The sequence below is a fragment of the Bacillus rossius genome, chromosome 10, assembly GCF_032445375.1.
Source record: "Bacillus rossius redtenbacheri isolate Brsri chromosome 10, Brsri_v3, whole genome shotgun sequence".
Lineage (NCBI taxonomy): Eukaryota > Metazoa > Arthropoda > Insecta > Phasmatodea > Bacillidae > Bacillus > Bacillus rossius.
Window position 1 is genome coordinate 35,555,688 of NC_086337.1, and position 22,322 is coordinate 35,578,009.

General features: G+C 37.4%; 1 protein-coding gene across 2 annotated transcripts in view; it reads right to left on the reverse strand.

The window, feature by feature from the left end:
- The window catches only part of LOC134535946 (nephrin-like), a 325,160-nt gene that overhangs the window by 129,581 nt on the left and 173,257 nt on the right, over window positions 1-22,322 (reverse strand). For both annotated transcript variants that reach the window (XM_063375364.1, XM_063375362.1), the window contains exon 2: window positions 15,577-15,709. In XM_063375364.1, the coding sequence (XP_063231434.1) occupies window positions 15,577-15,709 (133 nt within the window). The remainder of the gene's footprint in view (window positions 1-15,576; window positions 15,710-22,322) is intronic.

Below are 22,322 nucleotides of genomic sequence, written 5' to 3' on the forward strand. Positions count from 1 at the left end.
ATCCTCGGTGGATCCAGGGCCAGTGGATCGAAGGCTAGGAACCAGCACGAAGTGCGACGGGCCACGGAGCCCGGGATGTAAGGGGAATCTTGTGGTGGGGGATGGGGTTTAGCACCCAGTGTCACCCCCCACCGCTTGTCAGGTGGCTTGGCGGTTTATCGGGTGTAGTTCATGCGTCTGGGAAGGGGCCTTGTATCCGGAGGTGGGGGAAGTAATCGGTATCAGTTCCCCAGCCGGCTTCCAAGCGAGGTGGTGTTGTAGCAGACCACACACAGTATCGTGGGAGCGGGGCGGAACAGATTCGGTGCAGAAAGTGTCTCTCAGCCTGTGTTCCGAAGCCACGTTACAACAATTCTGAGCTGCAATGACTCAACGATAAAAAAAATAGTTTTAAATACCCTATTAGACACATTTGGTAACGCTACAGTTTCTGTTATTGCTAGAGCCACGAATGTTTCACGCATTTATTTCTCCCCAAGAACAACTCAAATGACACTACACACACACACACATGTATATATTTACATGTAATCTCACTAGAAACACATGACGTCTAAATACACAACTTAGAAACGTCGCGTTACTTAGAAAATCATACTTACAACTACCATAATTTATAAACACAGAACTTAGAACTGTCGTGACTTACAAACACTCAACGCCAAACCACATGAATTAGAAATATCATACAGAAACACGTAACTAAGAAACTCACAACGCTGAACCACACAACTTAGAATGGCCATAACTTGAACTTAGAACAGCTACAACTAAGTAAATTCTGCCTTGGTTTTTGACGTGACGTCTAATAAATCGATGAACACCGACTGCACGCACGAAAAAGTGTCCCGTTACGCACATTATTCCGTTACGCTGTGTCCCGTTACGCTCATTGTACGCTTGCGCCGCATTTATCTCTCTTCCACTCGACTGTTTATAAAGTGAAGTGAAAAGTTAATGTGGTTTTCATTGCTTATTACAACAACAATAAAGGTTAATTATTCTTGCATTTTAAAAATCTGATTACTAGTATAATTTCAAGTACTTATTCTTTTATTATAAAATAAATTTATTCAATTTTATTCATAAAAGTATGCAATCATTTCATCAATGTTTTGTTAAGACGTTGTCACGTTAAACTATCGTCCGTAAACCGACTTTACAGACAACCAAAAATTTTTTCTAAGCTATGTTTTTCCGAGTTGTGTGTTTCTAAGTTGTGGCAGCACCCGCAACGGGCGCTTTGTGAGGTAACGGAATACAGCCTTGACTCCGAGAGGGGTGGAAGGTTATACGCTCCGTGGAAAGAGGGGAAAGAGGGGAAGGGCTTGTCTGAGAGGGCGCTGTGGTAATGCTGAGACCCTAGCTCCTAATGGGGAGGAGTCTTGTGGAGGATTTACCCTCGTGCACGAGCAATGCATTAATAACTCTACGGTGGTTGGGAGATTATATATATATATATATATATATTATATATATATATATATATATATATATATAAAATAGCGGGAAGGAAAACGGGAACAGATATGTTCTCGATCCCCGCTCGCGACGCCGCCTCGCGACAAAGGGCGAATAAATCGCCCGGCGAAGTGTCGGCAGGGGTGTCAGATATTCGCGCATATGCCTATAATGTCCACGTGAGCCGTCAGAGGGCAGACGCAGGACCCAGTGTGGATCCTCTGAACGCGTGTAGCGCTGCCGGCAATCTCCTGGGACTCCCTTGCAGGACATCACCACTTCACTGTTGAATGGACCTTAATAAAAAAAAAAGATAACCGTCTTGCGAGAAAAAAAAATCCTAATTGTAAAGTACGCTTTCACACTGAATATAGAGGAGAGTTGAGTTTTTTACTGGTATAATTCTAAGTTTCATGTAATCACGTTTTATCAAAAGCCAAATTAAATTTTAAAAAATCAAGTGTAAAAATTGTTGACATCATAAAACTACCGTACTAGGAACCATATAACCTACTAGATTTATTTTTTTTAAAATAATATAATTGAGTTTTCTCCCTTTTTTCAATGTATTAACTATATTATTCTCAGTGTCATATATGTATATCTAAATTTTCTTTAACGTCTTAATTTCTCTCCTACCGCGGAATTCAATAATTGTTCCGATAGCTCGCCTTACACCAGCTCAGTTTTCCCGGTTTGATTCCCTTCGAAGTCTTCCTCGTTTTTTTTTTTTTCGGAAGTGGGAAACCTGTTGGGCATTGCTTCCCCTTATGCTTTCCGGTTCTCACACGACCACTACTCACAATCTGAAACTAAACGTTTAAGTGAAGCCATATTTAATTATTTCTGATTTACAATAGTGGTGGCCCTGTTTTTTCCCACCTGAACCATCATGGCCTCGGAGGTGAACTGCGCGTGGATTTTAACTTTAATGCCTGCACTCTTTAAACACGACTAGTTGTATACAGGCTGAGGCAGAACTACACCGACAAACTTTGGCTGCTGATTTATCACGAGAAAATTAAAATTAAAATTTAGTAATACTTCCCAAGACTGGCTTTTGAAGTTGGAGCTGTACAACTGATTTACTACAAATTAATAATAGATAACGTACTTTTAAATCTGGATTGAACCGAATGAACAAAAATGTTTTGTGTTTCCGCCCTTCTTTGAACCTCACCTTTTTCGAGAAGTGCAAGAATGAATTTTTGAATTAAAAATTGCAACTCCTGGTAGACTGGTAGTTACGCAACACGCAAGAGCTATAATCGATTGTTGAGTGTGGCAAACACCAATTAGGTTATTTTTAGGAAAATATTTCACCCACAATCAAAGTTAGTTTTGACGTTCATATTAATTCGGCTTTTAAAAACCACATTTCTATCTTGCATCACAAAAAATAAATTATGGGAAGTATTTTTTTCAGTTATTTCTCTTAAATCATTTTACGAAGCAACGTATTTTGCGGTGGTCAAATTACTTTTTTTTCGATGAAAGGTATTCATATACTTAGTGTTTTATTTTTAAAATTTAAAGCGCGTATACCAGTCTTGTTGGAAAGGAACTTCGAACCATATGTGCACATTTATTTATTTTTTGTTTTTGGTAATTCTAGAGCTGAAGATAGTCGAATTCTTGTATTAAATGAATTCGACTGGTTGAATCCGTCGGCTGGCTTGCTCCGAGCTATCCTGCAAGCGGCGGTAGACGAGACGTGGTGCGGTCGCGTTATCTCGTGCCCCAAGCTCGCTCTCATGCCTGCCTGCCTGCCTGTCTGCCTGCCTTCGGGCCATGCATCGCTCCTGTCTCGCGGAACTTTGCTCTTAGCTCGCTTCCCCCCCCCCCCCTGCTACTCCCCCCATTTCACTTTGCAAGTCTCTTCCTCGACGGGTGCCTCCTCGTAGCGCCAGGAATGCAGCGCTGGGTGCATCTAGCGGAGTCGTCGCTTAAAGGGGAACCAAAATACGACGCCAGCTGCTACAAGTCTGTAGCTGGAGGCGAGGTATTACGGCGAACAGCGACGAAACCAGAATACTAGCGAAATTAATGGCGTGCCTCCCATTTTATGTCATGATTTTATATTTATATTAATCACTGATAAACTTTTGGACTTTTTTTAATTGTTTAACTTTCACGAAATGAAACATTTATGCAACGCATACTTTTTGCATAATTAGCTGCCAAAGTTACATTTTTAACGTTTCTGGGTTGTACAAATAAGGAGAATTTAATTTATTGCAGAACTGAAACTTTTTAGGTTTAACTGCAATGCCACTGGCTACTTCCAGTATATGATTTGCATTTCTATCACAAAAACTCAAAATCGTAACAAAATTGAGAATTTTGAAATGCCAGGTAAAATTAATTAATATTTTCTGTAAGAAATTCAAACCATTTCCTGAAGTAGCCAGTGGCATTGCAGTTAAACATAAAAAGTTTCATTTTTTCAATAAATTAAATTCTCCTTATTTGTACAACCCAAAAACGTTATAAATGTAACTTTGGCAGCTAATTATGCAAAAAGTATGCGCTGAAAATATTTTTCATTTCGTGAAAGTTAAACAATTGAAAAAGTCTCTACGTTTATCTGTAATTACTGTAAATATAAAATGTGAACCTGAAATGGGAGGCACGCTCTTAAGTCGATAACACCGCCAAACACCGAAATGAAGTCAATAACACTGCGTAACACACGAAATGCTGCAAAATTCACCTCAATTACCTCATTATAGCTATTAAAAAATGAAATTTTTTTAGTTTAGGTTTTTTAATTTTAAAACCTAAAAAGTTATGTATGAAGTAAAAATCATTTCATATCCATTTTTTTTCAAACTAAAATAGCTGATAGCATATTGTCAAAGGTACCTATAGCGAAACATCACAATAAAATGTACATGTAGAACGATTTTGAGCTTTTGACATTGCACATTGATTTTTTTGGTAATTGAATGTTACAGCTGCATATTTTTTTTTTGTTTAACACTTTCTCTCGGCAATAGCAGTGGTATTGTTTATTGTACACGATTTGTTTAAGCACTTGATCAATGTTGTAATTATTATTAAACGTGTTTTAATTTTTTAATTTAATTACAATCTTTAATGATGAAATTTGCTGTTTTATAACACCATAAAAACTTGGCTCTATCTCAAGCAGAAGACACGATCGTTCTGTAGCGCTTTATGAAAGCCATATTACCTCTAATTTACCCCTCGAAACCGAATATAGATGTCAAGTGTCAAAAATAAAAATAATGTAAGATACCTGAAAAATATTAACTATGGCGTTGAAACAGTCCAATCTTTAAATGATTGTTTCAGGAACTAAGTTTCTACAATCAACGCATATTGAAAATTTATTTATATAATTACTTGTTACAATTACATAATATCTTGGAGAATTGTAACAGGATAGGCATTAAGGAAAAAAAATTGATATAGTAAACTTCAGAAGTTATCAGTGTTGAATTTTTTTTATTAATTTTTATATACTTACTCTAATAATTTTTCCACGAATATCGAAATGGTATTTGAGGGATTTGATTGGCCCATCCCTATTTATAATCTTAATGTCTAGCTCTTGGATAATTCGTGCGATTGTAATGTCTTGGCAATGCGTCTTGCAAACTCAAGAAGTGGGAAACTGCATTAAGCAAGCGCATTTCGTGTGCGGGGAAACAAACCCCTCACCCCCCCCCCCCCTTAATTTCACGTGCTGAATTATCCAAGCGCGCCCGAAGGCCTGAAGCAGACACACCCTCCCCCCCCCCCCACTCCCCTGCGGCTACCCAATGACCAACCTTGACACGCGAAAAAAATTTAAAAAAAGATGCAAAAAGAAAACTTCCCCGCGTGAATAATTCGCGGTGTTCGCGGTGCGGGAGCTGTATACGCGACGGAACGCTACGGAAGAAGGGCAGGGCAACGCGGCAAATTACAAGCTCCCACCGCGCCTACCCTCTCCCCCCTTATCAACCCCCGACGAACTTTCACTAACTCCCTCCCCCCACCACTCCCCCGCATGAACGAGCATCAGCGGCGGACGGCTTCGAATCCAAAGTCGGTGCAATTCTCGCTCTGCTTCGGGCGAGTGGGAACGTCACGCAGCAACAAGCAAAGAGCGTGATTTAAGGAACCTACGTGCGCAAAAAAAATATATTTCAGTCCGTGCAAAATAATTCAAATGCGCCCTGGTGTGGGAATTCGTTTCATGATATATTTTTTGACGTGACGTCTAATAAATCAATGAACGCCGGCTGATAGCACGAAAAAGGATGACTCATTGTCCCGTTACGCTCATTGTCCCGTTACGCTGTGTCCCGTTACGCTGTGTCCCGTTACGCTCATTGTACGCTTGCGCCGCATCTATCTCTCTTCCACTCGATTGGAACAATCATCGATTTGACTTTTTCGAGGCACATTAAACTTGAAACACTCCCATTCGTTTCCTACTTTTCCTATCATCGTCCTATAAAAGTTATAGTTAAAATAATCTCTTCGTTAAAGTAATAAACATATTTGAATTAATGAGTGCTAATAAGAGTAAATTTATCAATTAAATTGTAGATTTCATTTCACGCCTTCTTTGTATCCATACAAAATAGTGATAATTCAATAAAAACTGATTTAATTTTATTCATAAAAGTATGCAATCATTTCATCAATGTTTAGTTATGACGTTGTCACGTTAAACTATCGTCTGTAAACCGACTTTACAGACAACCAATTTTTTTATGATCATCTGGATCCACCGCGCTGATTTACTCCACGTGGCTACGTTCAATCGTCGTTGGTTTCGTTTGTTCGTCGCTGTGCTGTCTGCGGTCGGTGTTTCGTTTCCGTTGAAAACGTCTCGTCGTTTCCGAACCCACTGTATTCGTCTGTGTTGTGACACGTTTCCGATTATTTACTTCAACGGAATTCTGTGTGCGGTCATTGCATGCAAGTTTCGAAATCTGGTGACTTTGGCTCGTTTTCTCTGTGTTTTTGTATTCGCCCTTTTTTTTGTCCGTTCTTGAGGTTTATCTATGACATGCAGTGTAGCCAGCGAAGGCGTTTGCCAGAGAAATAATAATTTTACATGGCTATGTAAGAAATATATTTACTGTGTGTGTTTGTGAGTGTTTTTAAAGGTTTAGTTCTATAAAATTTTTAGAAACACAAACTTAGTAACACCTTTTTCTCGTAATTTTTAAAGCGAAACTTATTTGCAGACGGTAAGGTAGGTCAAGGCGATGACGTCATCAGAGTGTTCAGAAAAATTAAACACTCAGAGGGCAACGAAAACTGCAACGATCACGAGTGGGGCACTCGATGGCAGAGAGTGAAGAGGATGTTCAAGAGTGGAGCATCATAGCACACTGAGATTTCTGTAATATTTAAATAAGGTTTTATTCACTGTAATAATTTACGTAATTGTACTTCTTTGTATTATAAAATACAACAATTAATATTTATAGAGAGATTTTCTTAAAATTAATATATTATGTATTCAATTTAACTTCTCTTTTTTAACTTTAAACTTTATAAAACTTATGTAAAATTTCTTAAGTTATTTTTATTTATTTATTTGTCAATTGTTACAATTTTTAAAATGTTTACATTATTCAAAATACCACACGTAGATAAAAGTGACTAGTGATTAAGTGAGTGCTAAATTACCTTTTTTTAAGTGTATTTTAATCAAAGTGTAAAAGAAGGATGAAATAAATAATATTATTATAACTTGCATATTTGCGCACTCGCGTACTTTCTCACTCGCGTACTTTCTCACTCGCGTACTTTCTCACTCGCGTACTTTCTCACTCGCTTACATGCTCACTCGCTTACTTGCTCACTCGCTTACTTGCTCACTCGTTTACTTGCTCACATTTTTATACTTGCATCTATGAAATTTGACTTCTAATGCGCATGGCGACCTCGCACCCATGTGTTTGTTTATACGTGCACAGCTTTGTTCTTCTCAATCAGTGGCGGTTATTGCATTAGAGCACACTCGCACGTGAACCCCCTCGCCTCATTTAAATAAGCGCCTACTGTGATACTTAAATATAATACACATCGAATAATAAATAAATGCATCCCATTTGGTCTTATAACCATTAGCAATATTTTCCAAAACCACCGCTATAGAGTAAGCGCAGCTAAGCTGGGAACGCACGTGTGATGGTAGCTAGGCGGGCGACGGCGCGCCGCTCGGCTCGGAGCGACGTGGTGGGGGTAGCTCCCCATAAGCCAGCCTAGGAGCACAGTCCAGTCGTGCGCAACACTATCCTGTGCGCGGCGCGACATTTCTTGTCCTGTTTCTCCCATTTTTGCTCGCTCTTCAAGGATGATGACGGCGCTGTTTGTCATGTGTTATTGTTTTACTTTAGTGCGTTTAGTGCGACGTTTAAAAAGTTTGTTTTAATTACTAAGTTAAGTTATTTGTTATGGCCTTGAGTAAGTTAACAGTCTCGGACATAAAAACACTGGTGTTTCTAATTTGTCATTGGAAAGGAAAATACACCAAAAAATAAATTTCATGTGCAAGTTTTGTTTCAGTGATTGCAGACAAAACGACAGACATATCTTTATTTCAATTGGTTATAGTTTTTCGCAATGTGTTACCTAACGGACAAGCAGTAGAACGATTCTGGCAGTTAGTAAATCCTCCAGGACATGTGCTGCGTCAATCGCAGAATGTATTCGCATTGTTTTGGAAAGTATTGTTGACAATCCCGAGAAATTGATATCTCAGAGTTATGATGGGGCTAGTGAAATGAGTGGGCATTACAATGGTGTTCAGGCCATTATTCAAGTAAATTATATATATGCACATTACGTGCATTGTTATGCGCATCAGTTTAATTTAATTGTGGCACAATCTACAAGCCAAAACCAACAAGTCCGTGTATTCTTTTCCAATTTCAGTGATATAACTTTCTTCTTTAGCCACTCACCACAGAGAATTGCTGTTCTTGATGGCGTTGTTGGCAGGAGAATTCCTCGTGTTTCGTTTACAAGATGGAATTTTAAGAGTCGTACTGTTAACACGGTGTACGAGTACAGAAAACAACTGATTGAATGCATGAACGAAATTGAGTCGTCATGCAAGCAGTCAACAACAACCAACCAGTCGTCGGGAGCTATTCGGCGCATGTTGAATGATACAGTGTTTGTATTTTTGCTGACAGTTTTTTACAATATAATGCCGCACGTAGACATTTTGTTTAATCAGCTACAAAAAAGGAGCATCGATGACGATAAAGTCAGGAAACATGTTGACAGTTTTCGACTTTTATTTGAGAAGGAAAGAGAGAATATGGATAAAGTGAGAATGCGAACTGAAATGTCGGTGCCAGAGCAGCATTCTAAAAAAAGGAAAATGGAAGATGTTCATGTAAATAGAACTGTTGCAGCCAAGGAAGTATGTGATGTGATTACTAATCAAGTAAAGGAGAGGTTTTCTTTCACAACATATTATTCTGCGGTATGCCTTTTTGATTCCGAAAACTTCCAGGAATATGGTAAGAAATTTCCTGTTCATCTTCTTGAACAAACAACCAAAACTTATCCTTTCTTAGATAAGGCTCGTTTGAAAACTGAGCTAGCAGTAATTTACAAGCGACACGACTTCGAGATATGGATAGATCAGCTAGTCTTCTGCAGTTTGTCCTTGAAAACAATTTACAGACCATGTTTACGGAAACACACAAATTGTTACTTATTATTTCAACTGTTCCGATAACTACAGCTGAAGCTGATGAACGATGTTTCTCAACCCTTAAGATGATAAAAAACATTTTTAAGAAGTACAATGTGTGAAGACAGACTCAGTGCGTTAGCCATGCTTTCAATAGAAAAAGACATGACAAACCAAATACCAAATTTTATTGTCATGGTCATTGAATTATTTTCTTCTAAAAAACATAGAATGTTAGATTTAGTTTATAATAACTGCACTTAAGCATTTCAATTTCAATAATATTCTAAATAATATCCTCACATTATGTTTTCCTATGTTGTTAAAACCAGAGTTCGTAAATTGTTCAACTTCATTTTTAGGCGAAATGAATTGTTCAGCTAATTTTACAGTGAATTGTTCAGATTCGTTTCAAGTTAAGATGTATATAGTGATGCTCAAAGAATGTTCTCTCAAAGGAAAACATTAAAAACTAAATTAAATTTGTGAATACCATATGTTTATATTACTATTGTACTACTGTAATTATATTTTAGTGCTTAAGGAAAGTAAGTTCAAAGGAAAAGTATAAACTATCGGTAATTCAAATTTTGTAAGTCAATGCTGTATTTAAATATTGTAAATGTAATGCTGTTGTAAATACAATATATCTATTTATATATAATTATTAACAAAACAATGGATAAAATGATAGACCTTATTTAAAACTGGTTACATGAATAACACTCTTGCTAGCAAACTGTATCAGAATTTTGTGTACTTTATATTTTATGGTAATCATTTGTATTTATTTTAAAAAGACTTCACACTGCATGATTTAACATTTGCTATATTATCAGTGTGAGCGGCATATCCGTAGGCTATTTTGTAGGTAAAAACATCACTTTCGCCCCACAATAACTTGGAAAAAATTGTTGGTATTTATGTGATTTAAAATGTCCAAAAGGCACCATTTTACATCTTAAAATCCAATTTTTTCCAGGGGGAGGCCCCCGGACCCGCCGCTTTAAAAGGGAGGGGGGTCGGTGATTCTTTATATAAAGAGCCCAATGCTGTAAACCCCCATTTTCAAAAGGCACCAGCCGCCACTGTTCTCAATGCAAAGCAGTTTTTTTTAGTTTGAAAGCGGTGTTTTGAAAAATGCTGATTAGCACCTAACAATATTTAACATACAAAATTATTTTTCGGGGAACGGCTGATATCCTGGTAGGCAAGCCGAATAACAGCTTGTTTTTAAGCACTTTAGTTTTCCTAAACTTGGGCAGTCACCGAGTTGAATAAACTGACTCGTTTAGTTCCATAATACCGAATTTCTTAGGATCGATATCTTAACCCTGTTGGCCCTTCTGCGATTAAAACAGAAATTATTTCCATTTCCTTGTGTCACACATTTGGGTCAAAACACTTAAACTAAATTTGGCGCGTAAGCCGTAACTATTCGTAGGTGTCCAAAGCGTCAGAAGGTTATAAGATGATTTCCTTTCGCGAGAACGCACAACGTGGTGTTTGTCGCTTACCACTTCTAATGACATGGCGTTTTCTTTCTTCCTTTGTGCTAGTATTAAATTTAAAGCAATCGCACAGATGAAGACTCAAGGTAACGGCCCATTATTGCAAAACCAACCTTTCAAAAGACTCGTGGTAATGCGTAAAAAAAAGAACAAGTCATGCCGGAGATTAGACTCATTAACACTATCCAGTGAAAGGAAGAGATCAGGGAAAAGAATGACGAAACGGTCGTCCATTATGTTCACAAGCTAACAGCAATTGAAAATAAGTACCTTTGAAAAGATTAAGTGTTGCAATTTATCAAACTCTAGTTAGTGTAAACCGTTTACTACACCTTCACTCCTGGTGGATGATTACCAAGTACCAAAACACTCTTGGAACACCGCAGGAGAAGATTTTTCGGTTCCAGTTTTTTTCTACCTTTTTGGTTCGGTCAAACAGGCAAGTAACCAACTATATCATGGAACTGAGTCGTGGCATTTGTGTAGGCAAACTCCGGAAGGACCGACCTACCGGCTGCTGTGAGCACCATAACCACTTTAGGACTGCAAGCCAACGCGGTGCTTTACGTTTAACGATCGCGACGATGTGGCCCTTAACAATTACGTGTGTCTGTGTGTGTGTGTGGCTGGCTTATACATTTTATGTGATAAGTTAATTAGCTAAATATTTATGGGGAAATAATTAATATTTTGTTTTTGTTTTTAAGTAATATTACTTTATATAAATGCATTGTAAATGATAGCTTTTGTACTTGTTCATCTGTCTTTTTATTAAAATTTTATATTTTTTTTTCTCTGTAAAAATTTAGACCAATACTGAAGAGCACACATTGAAAAAAATATTTTTTTTTTCCATAATCGTTTTTTAAGTGATCACTTCTTTGTTTACTAAAAAAGTTTTTTTTAATCTGTACATAATTGAAAGATAGCCTTAACTTCGCCACGTGTAAAAATAAGACGAATAAATGAAATCCCTTCTTAAATAACAAATGCGAAAGTGTGTTTGTCTGTTTGTCCTTCTTTCACGCGGAAATGGAGCAACGAATCGACATGGTTTTTTTTAGCATATAGAAAGTTTATGGGTCAGAGTTTCATAGACTACTTATAAGTATGGAATACCATCCCTGAGGGAGTGAAAAAGAGGAGAAATTAGGTTTTATGATAGAAAATAATAAACACAAACAGTGGGATTGTGTCATTTCTCTATGTCCGCCACACGGTCATACAGTAACGTCTGGCAACTTCCCATCCTTCTCCTTGCCGAAACCCATCCGCTTTGTGAAGCTTGCAGCTGCAAACGAACTAAAGGCGCTAATAACAGTTTAGTTTAGAACCTCATTAATAGTTGGCCTTGCCTTGAATGTGTTTGGTGCGTCCGTCACGTCTTATCTGAGATTACGAAGAAATCTTCGTTCCTTTAAGGTGAATTCTTCGTAGTAAAGTTTGTACATTTACTGCAATTTCTAACAGTACAGACTGTAACACCCAAAACATTGATATGATGCTTGATTACGCCTGATGACGGGATTTTAATAGCTCTGAATTATAATTTCTGTCGTTAAACACAATTACTTCAAAGAAATGCAGGCCTTTAAAACTTTTTTCACAACGCAAACACTTTACTTCGCCAATAAAAGTTCCGTATCATGTATCCAAGTTAATCCCTTAGTCCCAATGGCATTTTCCTGTATACATTTCTTTTGTCTCTATTACCTTGATTCACTCCATCCGCCACATATACAACACAGTTTGTTACATACCTGTATTTCCGTTAAAATCGACTTCCGTTCCATTTACGAAATCACTCCTACCGAATACCGTATACCAAGAGCTAAGATGTTACACACAAAATAAATGTGCCAATTTTTACCTCATTTGGGGGGGGGGGGGGAATGTTATGGTTGAATTTCACTCGTTTAAGCCGAGTATAAAAAATACCGAAAAAGGAAAGAGTAACTTCAGCCTTGCCAAAAGATAAAAATCGTAGCCAAATGACAGGGCATCTATTGATCATACCACACATTAACATTTTGATATGAACAGCGGAAATAACTGCAGATATTTTTAAAGTCCGCGTGGGCTATATATAGATGTGTGTCGAACATACACATTATGAGTTTGAAATGTTCAAATTACGGACAAGAGTGGATGGTAATATAACACTGAGCTTGTGAATTATAAATTTACAGTGAAAATAATTCACATTTCATTAGCTCTCCGTAATTATTCCACTTTTTACCATTTTAAGTCTATTTGGCTTTTTATCTACCGTGTTAATGACAAGTATAAAAGGTTTCTTCTTCACAATATTACATTTTTAAGATTTTATATAGGATTGTCAAAAATCTAAAAAAAATATATTCAGTTGAAATCATATTTTTTTAAAAATATTTTAGAGGAAAAAATTGTTAAGTTAGAAACTCACCTTCTATTAATATCATTTAATTTTTGATTAAATGAATTTTTTGTATTTTAAAATTAATTCCTTTTTCATTAAATTTTTAAACTATATATTAGTTTTAATTGATTTTAAAATTAACATTAAATTTTTGTGTAAAATATTTAGTGTGTTGCGATTTTTGTTAATTTCATAGAACTCGAATGGAGGAAATGTTAAAATGATATTAATTGTTACGAAATCACTTATCAAATACTGCAGGTATCCAATTCATAAATACGGTTAAAATGGCCAGTAATGTCTTCATCACCATCATCATCATTGGCCATTTCTGAGTTAACTACCCTAAGAATCGCCGGCCGCAAACCGTAGTGCAGTGCAGCTGGGCGGGTGGTCTGCCCACAGGCGTTACCCATTCACATCACCACGTGGTATTGCTTCCGTGTGCCTTTCAGAACTCGTGCGACCGGCTTGGTGATTCGCACGATATTTGACTACCCAGGACATAATGTCATAATCTCCCTTTCACCTGTGCCGAGCCCAAAGAATGAAGACTTGCTAAAATGCACGTTAATTGTTGGTACCAGGTTGCCATATTTCTTGTAAATATTCACAACAGTTACCACTTGCACGCAACTGGGTCCGTATACGCTGCAAAATGTTTGTAGAATTTCAGTACTCCAGTTCGTGTCTTAGTGCCCGTGATCCAGTGATAGTCCAATCAGATAACCATTATAACCAAGCCACTATGAATCAAAACAAACTATATTTTTTCAAATTTGTCCATTACATTTAAGACACCAACGAATTGGGAAAAATTATGGTTTTTTTTAACAATATACATAATATTCTCAGTACACAGAAAAAATGTTTTTTCTTTAACAAAAGATTCCTTGGGAAACAAGTAGCCAAGAAACAGTTTGTAATACTACAAGAAATATATTGTAACTTTGTACAACACATGGCTATGGTTATTCCTTCATAAATAAAATACTTTTTTGGAGATAATTCTAAGCATTTTTTTACGTGAATTGGCACTAGATATTATATTTTAATTTATGTATAATTCAAAAACAATTTTTTTTTAAATTATGGGAAAGATAATCGAATATTCAAAAAGTGTACTTTATTCTATTTAATCGTGATTATTTAGTGCTCATTTAATACTGAAAAGCTTTTCAAAAATCGTTCAGAAAATAACTTTAACTATTGGAGGTAGTGAGCATAAAGCACAGAGAAGAATCCGAATTCAGTATCGCTTGAACACTATTTTGTAGTGATAGTTGTTTTCATGTAAGAATACAAATTTACAAAATATTTGTAATTTTTAATGTGTAAGGACGATAGTTCCTAAACTGTTTCCACATCTTGGCAGAAGATGTAAAAATTAAAAAAAAAAATTGGTTGTCTGTAAAGTCGTTTTACGGACGATAGTTTAACGTGACAACGTCATAAAAAAACATCGATGAAATGATTGCATGCTTTTATGAATAAAATGGAATCATTTTTATTGAATTATCACTATTTTGTATGGATAAAAAGAAGGCGTGAAATGAAATCCACAATTTAATTGATAAATTTAATGTTTAATGGGCCTCGAAAAAGTCAAATCGATGGTTGTTCCAATCGAGTGGAAGAGAGAGAGAGAGAGAGAGAGAGAGAGATGCGGCGCAAGCGTACAATGAGCGTAACGGGACACAGCGTAACGGGACAATGTGCGTAGCGGGACACTTTTTCGTGCGTGCAGCCGGCGTTCATCGATTTATTAGACGTTGTCACGTCAAAAATGACTTTCGGCTGTTAATAACGCGCTAGGGTGCAGCCACTTGTCTGGTCAGCTGAGTGAGGTAGGGGGGGCTGTGGTGGTGTCTATGCTGGGATGGGTAGCCTCAGTCTCTGGGCATAGCCGCACCTCTAACGCCTTTCCATTTTGCGTATACGGCGTATCCGTATCCGTGCCCATGGGGACCCCAGCCTGGAAATCCTTATAGGATATGAAGGCTGGGTTATCAATAAGGAGGAGAGATCCTCATGACTTGTTAATAACACGTGTTTGGCAGGTCCCTGCCGAATGATCGCCATGTATGTGGACTTTGAATATATATACTGTATAGAAGTCGCGAGTGGATAGGATTTACTCTACGTTTTTCAGGAGCGTATGATGAGCAGCTTGGGAACTTCACCGCTGCAGTGCGCTGCCGTAACGCCCTGTATCGTCTTAGTTGTTATTTACACGTTAGAGCGCAGCGCTGTCGCCCGCTGTCATTCCCCGCACCCCTCATCCATCATTCACTGCAGCTCAACGTCGTTAAACGGGAGGGGGAAGCGGTGTTTGAAGAGTTCGACACTTGTCCGCCAGGGACCACTACAAGTTGATGCCCTAGAGGTGGTGGCGATTGCGGCGGTGAATTAACCAACTACCTCAAAACCGTACTAGAAATTTTAACCTGGGCTAGCGACTTCTATACAGTATATATATTCAAAGATGTGGATGAGCTCGGTGCGATGCGCTGCGGCTGGCCTACCTGTAGAGGGGCTCGCCGTCCGCTTCCTTGAACCACAGCACCATGTAGACGGCGTCGTCGCGGTCCCTGGGGTTGATGTCGCACGGCAGCATCGTCTTGCGACCCAGCACGCCTTCCACGTCCGTCACGGGGACTGCGGACACGACAGGGAACGTACCCGTCAGCGCCGACTATCCCACACACACACACACACACACACAAGAACACAACACACACACACACACAAGAACACAACACACACAACACACAAGAACACAACACACACAACACACAAGAACACAACACACATACAAGAACACAACACACACACAAGAACACAACACACATCTAGACTCACGCCTAGACTCGCACCTAGGCACACAAACACACAAGAACACAACACACACACAAGAACACAACACACACAACACACAAGAACACAACACACACAACACACACAACACACAACACACACAACACACAAGAACACAACACACAAGAACACAACACACAAGAACACAACACACACAAGAACACAACACACACCTAGGCTCACGTCTAGACTCGCACCTAGGCGCACACACCTAGGTACACACACCTAGACGCACGCGACAATGCGCACGCGAAAATGCGCACACGGCAATGCGCCCGCGGCAATAGGCACACAGACACCAAAACACACGCAACGATACACGACCACTGTGTCACGAACTGCAGAAAATTTTTTTCAGTATTGCGTTTACACATCCGCGCTTGTAGTTCGACTCGACATACACGAGTGGCATTTTTGTCCCCGCAACGCAAACGACCATTCACTCCAGTGGTTATCACACATTTGAAGTCCTTTTTTAAAAAAACGTAGCAATAATTGTAGGTGTACAAATACAATATATATTTTAATTTAATAGAGTAATTTTTGATAAATTATTATTGTAATAGTCTAATTTTACAGAAAAACCAGCGATAAAAAAAAATAAAAAATAATGTAATATAGTCTTTCATTTCTCGCCATAGATGTGTAACATCTAACCTCGGTAACAAGCAAATTCATGTGTTTTCATGTTGCAAATACACTCATAATAAGAAACTCGGGACACGAAAATTAAAAAAATTCTTTAAAATAATGCCTAGCAGGATAAGTATATATGCAAATAGTGTTTTAAGCTGCATTTGTTGACGCGAATAACACGTAGTTTCCGCACCCGCCGCTAGAATTCCTTTTCCGGAGCAGCTACGTCACTTGGAATCATCTTATTAGCAGACAGAAAGTTTAAACTCTATAATGTAAGGCCTCGATAAAAGCGAATAACGCTCGATATAAATATTAAACCCTGGCTTTGGAACTGATTTTCCAATTTTATTAACATATTGCCCATCTTGTTCAAATTCATGAAACAGTTAATACAATTAAGTTCTTTCTTTGGTTTTGTGAACTTCGGTTGGCAGCAGCGTAGTAACGCATTCCCGTTCCACGTGACTTCCGTTCCATTCGCGAAACTACTTACACCAAATGCCGTATGCCGAGAGTTAACATGTTACACTTTAGTAAAATGAAACGAGCCTTTAAAGTTAATTCTTTATTGCGTTATTTACTAGAAACACGAGCCTGCAGAGTTCAAATAACACGTAATAACGCAGTGTCAACAAAAAGAGCGGTACATCAGTGAGTAAATGGTGTAAAGGAGTAACTATGTTCATTTTGACGTGATATCGTCTAATAAATCGATGAACGCCGGCTGCACGCACTAAAAAGGATGACTCATTGTCCCGTTACGCACATTATCCCGTTACGCTCATTGTACGCTTGCGCCGCATCTATCTCTCTTCCACTCGATTGGAACAACCATCGATTTGACTTTTTCGAGGCACATTAAACTTCAACACTCCCATTCGTTTCCTACTTTTCCTATCATCGTCCTATCCTTAACAGAATAACACAGATTGGAAGAAGTTAAATAGCAAACATGTATAAAAGTTATAGTTAAAATAATCAGCATATTTGTATTAATGAGTGCAAATAAAAGTAAATTTATCAATTAAATTGTATATTTCATTCCACTCCTTCTTTGTATCCATACAAAATAGTGATAATTCAATAAAAAATATTCAATTTTATTCATAAAAGTATGCAATAATTTCATCAATGTTTTGTTATGACGTTGTCACGTTAAACTATCGTCCGTAAACCGACATTACAGACAAACAATTTTTTTATATCTGCTTGCGTATTTCACTGGAATACCACAAGGCGCGCTCGGAACTCGTCCACGGCGCACACTTCAGGAACCACTATTCTAAGAGACCAGTGTCCACGTTCTGTTTGAGCCTGACGACGGGAACATGTGTCAGTTCCCGAAACGTCGCAACTGTCGTCATTGGAAATCTTCTGTGTTCCGTCAGTGCTATCGTCGTTGTGTTGACCATAGTACTTGTTTATTTTCACCATTGTCTTGATGTAAGTTTTTGGACATACGCCATTGCTAAAAACTTTTTCTGTTGAAGAAAAATCAAAAAATAAAAATAATGAAATATATAAATAAAACCCAAAACGTTTTGGTAAATATATTGTGTTCGTTTCGTCTTTTCCGTTTTGTCGTGTTTTTGTCTCGTTTCAACTGTTGTGCTGAATTCTTTTGGGTTCAATATTTTTGTTCTGTCATAATTTGTGGGGGTTTTTTATAGTTCTATTCTGTTTTGGAAAACTATTGTGTTTGTTTCGTATTTTCGTTTTGTCGTGTTTTGTTTCGTTTCAACCGTTGTGCTGAATTTTTTTGGGTTCAATATTTCTGTGTCGTCATCATTTGTGGTTTTTTTTTCGTTCTCTTAGTACATTTTTCTTTGTTTTTCTTTGTTTTGTTGACCATATTCCTGTCACGGAATATTTTGTGGTGTTTATACCCTTGTTGACAACAGCAATTTTTCGCTTATTTTTGTGTCTTTTTTTTTTGTCTTTTTTTGGGGTTTTTATTTATATATTTATTTATTTTAGTTTTTAGTTTTTCCTCAACAGAAAAAGTTTTTAGCAATGGCGTATGTCCAAAAACTTACATCAAGTCATGCACTCCCATTGCACAAATCTTTCAAAGATAACTTCATCGTTGTGTTTGTATGTTTGCTGCGTGGTCCAGGTTTGTTGTCAGCCTGAATTTAATCTGTCTCGTCTGTTTTTAGCTCACTGTGTTCGTCTGTGTTGTAATTTTTTTTTTCATGACTAAGTTCCTTCAACGGAATTCTTGTGCTGTATGATATTTAGAGGCTGAACATTTTTTTTGTCTGTGCTGTCGTCGTTGTGTTGTCCTTAATACTTGTTTAGTTTGATCATTGGTTCTGTTTGTCCGACATCAGCTGATACAGTCTTGTTTTCTCTGAATTTTTTAATTAATTTTTTGAAGTGAAAACTTCTATAGGAAGGTTTGGATAGGGAGTAAATTCATGTAAGTCGTCATCGACATGGTCACGTCACGAGTTAACGATAACACTATATCTGTTCCTATTAGTATAACTTATTGCGCTTTTAAATCTTCAGTATACGATTACTGTGCAGTAAAAAGTGACTATAAAATATATTAATATTCTTATATTGATATATAGTTAGAATAACGAAGGAAACTGAGACTTTGTAGCAATATAACCTAAAAAATTAAGATCATCGTTATTTATTTATTTAATACCCACAATTACTATGCAATGCTTATTTTATAGTAATTTAGGAGTTATTTTACTAACGTGATAAAACAAATTTGTTGTGTTATAATATTTTTTTCCTAAAAATTGCGAAAAGTTTTCACTTCTGTCAGCAGTCCTCATGACTGCTTTGAATTTTTTTTTTTTTTCAGAATTATTTTTCCATGAAAAACAGTGCAAAACCGCAATGGTGTATTTACAAGGAAACTGCATTAGACCAGTGTCCAGTTGACCGAGTCGAGGAGGAAGTTGCAGCGGTTGTGTCAGAGTTTAACGTGACAACGAAATAACAAAACATTGATGAAATGATTGCATACTTTTATGAATAAAATTGAATCATTTTTATTGAATTATCAATATTTAGTATGGATACAAAGAAGGAGTGAAATGAAATCTATAATTTAATTGATAAATTTACTTTTATTTGCACTCATTAATTCAAATATGTTTATTACTTTAACGAACAGATTATTTTAACTAAAACTTTTATACATGTTTGCTAATTAACTTCTTCCAATCTGTGTTATTCTGTTAAGGATAGGACGATGATAGGAAAAGTAGGAAACGAATGGGAGTTTTTCAAGTTTAATGTGCCTCGAAAAAGTCAAATCGATGGTTGTTCCAATCGAGTGGAAGAGAGATAGATGCGGCGCAAGCGTACAATGAGCGTAACGGGATAATGTGCGTAACGGGACAATGAGTCATCCTTTTTCGTGCGTGCAGCCGGCGTTCATCGATTTATTAGACGTCACGTCAAAAATAATAATAAAGAGACACGTGTCCGTAGAGCTCTCGTTGCGAACTCAACAGCGTGACTGTGTAACCAACGAGTTCGCCATTCGCGTCCTCCAGCCTTTGACTCGCCCAAAAAAAAAAAACACTCTCTTTGCGAGCGTTGCGAGAGACGAAGCGAAGAACGACCACACATTTGCCTCGCCACTCGGGTTTCGATTCGACTTCAAATTCGAGCGAATGTAAGTGTGTAGCTTAAGGTGGATCTATCTCTTGGCTAGGCGCGCGAGCACTGAAATCGGAGAGACCCTACACCGTAAAAAAAATTGTAAATGTAACAATCATGTCAAATTACAGTTATATCTTAAAATTGTTTAAAATTACATTAAAGCAACTATATCTCTACAAAAAAAATTCGCAGTGGATCTGAGTTTGGATACTTTCACGGGCATTTACCTAAGCTGTGTGTTGCCCCAGTACCTACATTTGTTAAATTTGTTGTAAGCCGTTCCGTGAACAGATTCCCAGTATTAACCTTGCACATAAACAAAAATAGTAAAACAAACAAAAGGTCCAGATTGTTTTATATGTGATTATATTTTCCATGGTTTGAAAAATTTTATACTTGTACAAAACACGGATCAAATTTAAAAGTTAGGGGCCAATATTCGTATGCACCACAGTCAAAAATTAGTAGTTTTCAAAAAACATTATTTCGTATTAAGAGAATATAACCAAAACAATATGTTTTATAATACAATATGTATCTTGTAATATTACAAACTATTCCTTGGTAACTACATAGTTCCCAAAAGAAATATTTTATTTAAGTAAAAAAAAATTGTATGTAAGGACGACACTGGCTCTCGCATGACACACTTCTTCGCCTCTACGCGCCAGCCACCGAACTGGAACGCTGTCTTCAATCTAATTTGTTTTATTACACTTATGAATGTGCGTAGTTAATACTGTAAAGCTATTCTGGAACGGTTTACAAATAACTTTCACAATTGTAAGTGCTGGGACAACACAAAGCATACATGCCCGGGTAAGAATCCGAACCCAGTGGCACTGTTGTTTTCACGGAAAAAGTACAAGTGTACAGATATCTGTAATTTTAACATGAATATGTCTGTACCATTTTCAAAAAAAATGAATAGTGGTAAGCGTATCAACGCAGACATCCGCGAGTTTACGAATATGTGATATTCGTAAATATAAGGTGGGAAATTCGTTTTTAACAGCGTGTGAAAGTCTGCCAGACTGCGCCCGAAAGCGGAACAGTTCAATTTCTGCTGAAAGTCCGGGAGGGACTCTGGAAAATTCCGAAGGCCCGCCGGGAACGAAGTATTCAGGTCGTAAAAAAAGTTGGGGGGGGGGGGGAAATAACCGTAAAGTATCGGGGACGGTGTGTTTACCGATAATCGGCCCGCCTGCAGACCACAGCGGAAACTGCAGAGGCAGCAGCGGAAAGAAGAACCGCAGACCTCGCGCCGATATTTCTTCCTTCGTCGGCCGCGCAGTTCCGACCGAGGCGAGACGTTCCGCTACGCCCCCCGGAGCGCACCAAAGCGCACCGAAGCGCCGTGAAACACGTTCCGTTCCGTAGCGCAAATGCAAACATCACAATTTTTTTTTTACTCAAACGAGTTGTCATCCAGTTGCCGAGAAATAGTTTGTGATACTACAAGAAATATATTGTATCTTTGGACAACACACGTGCATATACATGAAATACGTTTTTCGAGATAATACTTAGTATTTCTTACGAAAATTGGCGCATAATTTTATATTATAACTGATCTTTCAATGAAGCATAATGTTTTTATAACATGAAAAAAAAGATAATCGATCTTTTAATAATTTGATTTTTTTATTTTGTTTTATTATGCTTATTAATGTAAGAGATTAGTATTGGGGAGCTACTCAGGAAACTGTTTACCAGTAACTTTAACTATTGGAGATACTGGGTAAACAAAAAGAATAAATGCCCGAGTAGGAATCCGAACTCAGCATTACTGCAGACACTATATTGTAGCGAAACGGTTGTATTCATATAATTTTGAACAAACTTCTAAAATATATGTAATATTACATAAATAACTTTGTTCCATGTACCAAAAAAAAACTATGAACTCGCTTAAAGTTTTTGTACATTAAATGTAAGAAAAAGTACTGATTACCCATTATTTAAGTACTTTCGTGACTTTACGGACGGTTATGTAAATTTGTTTATCTGGGAATAAATTCATAGGACTATCGGAGTGTTTACAAAAAAATCTTTTTAATCTACAGACAAAAATATTGTTCTTACTTTCACTTGATTTTTTATTTTTTTACAACAGAACACA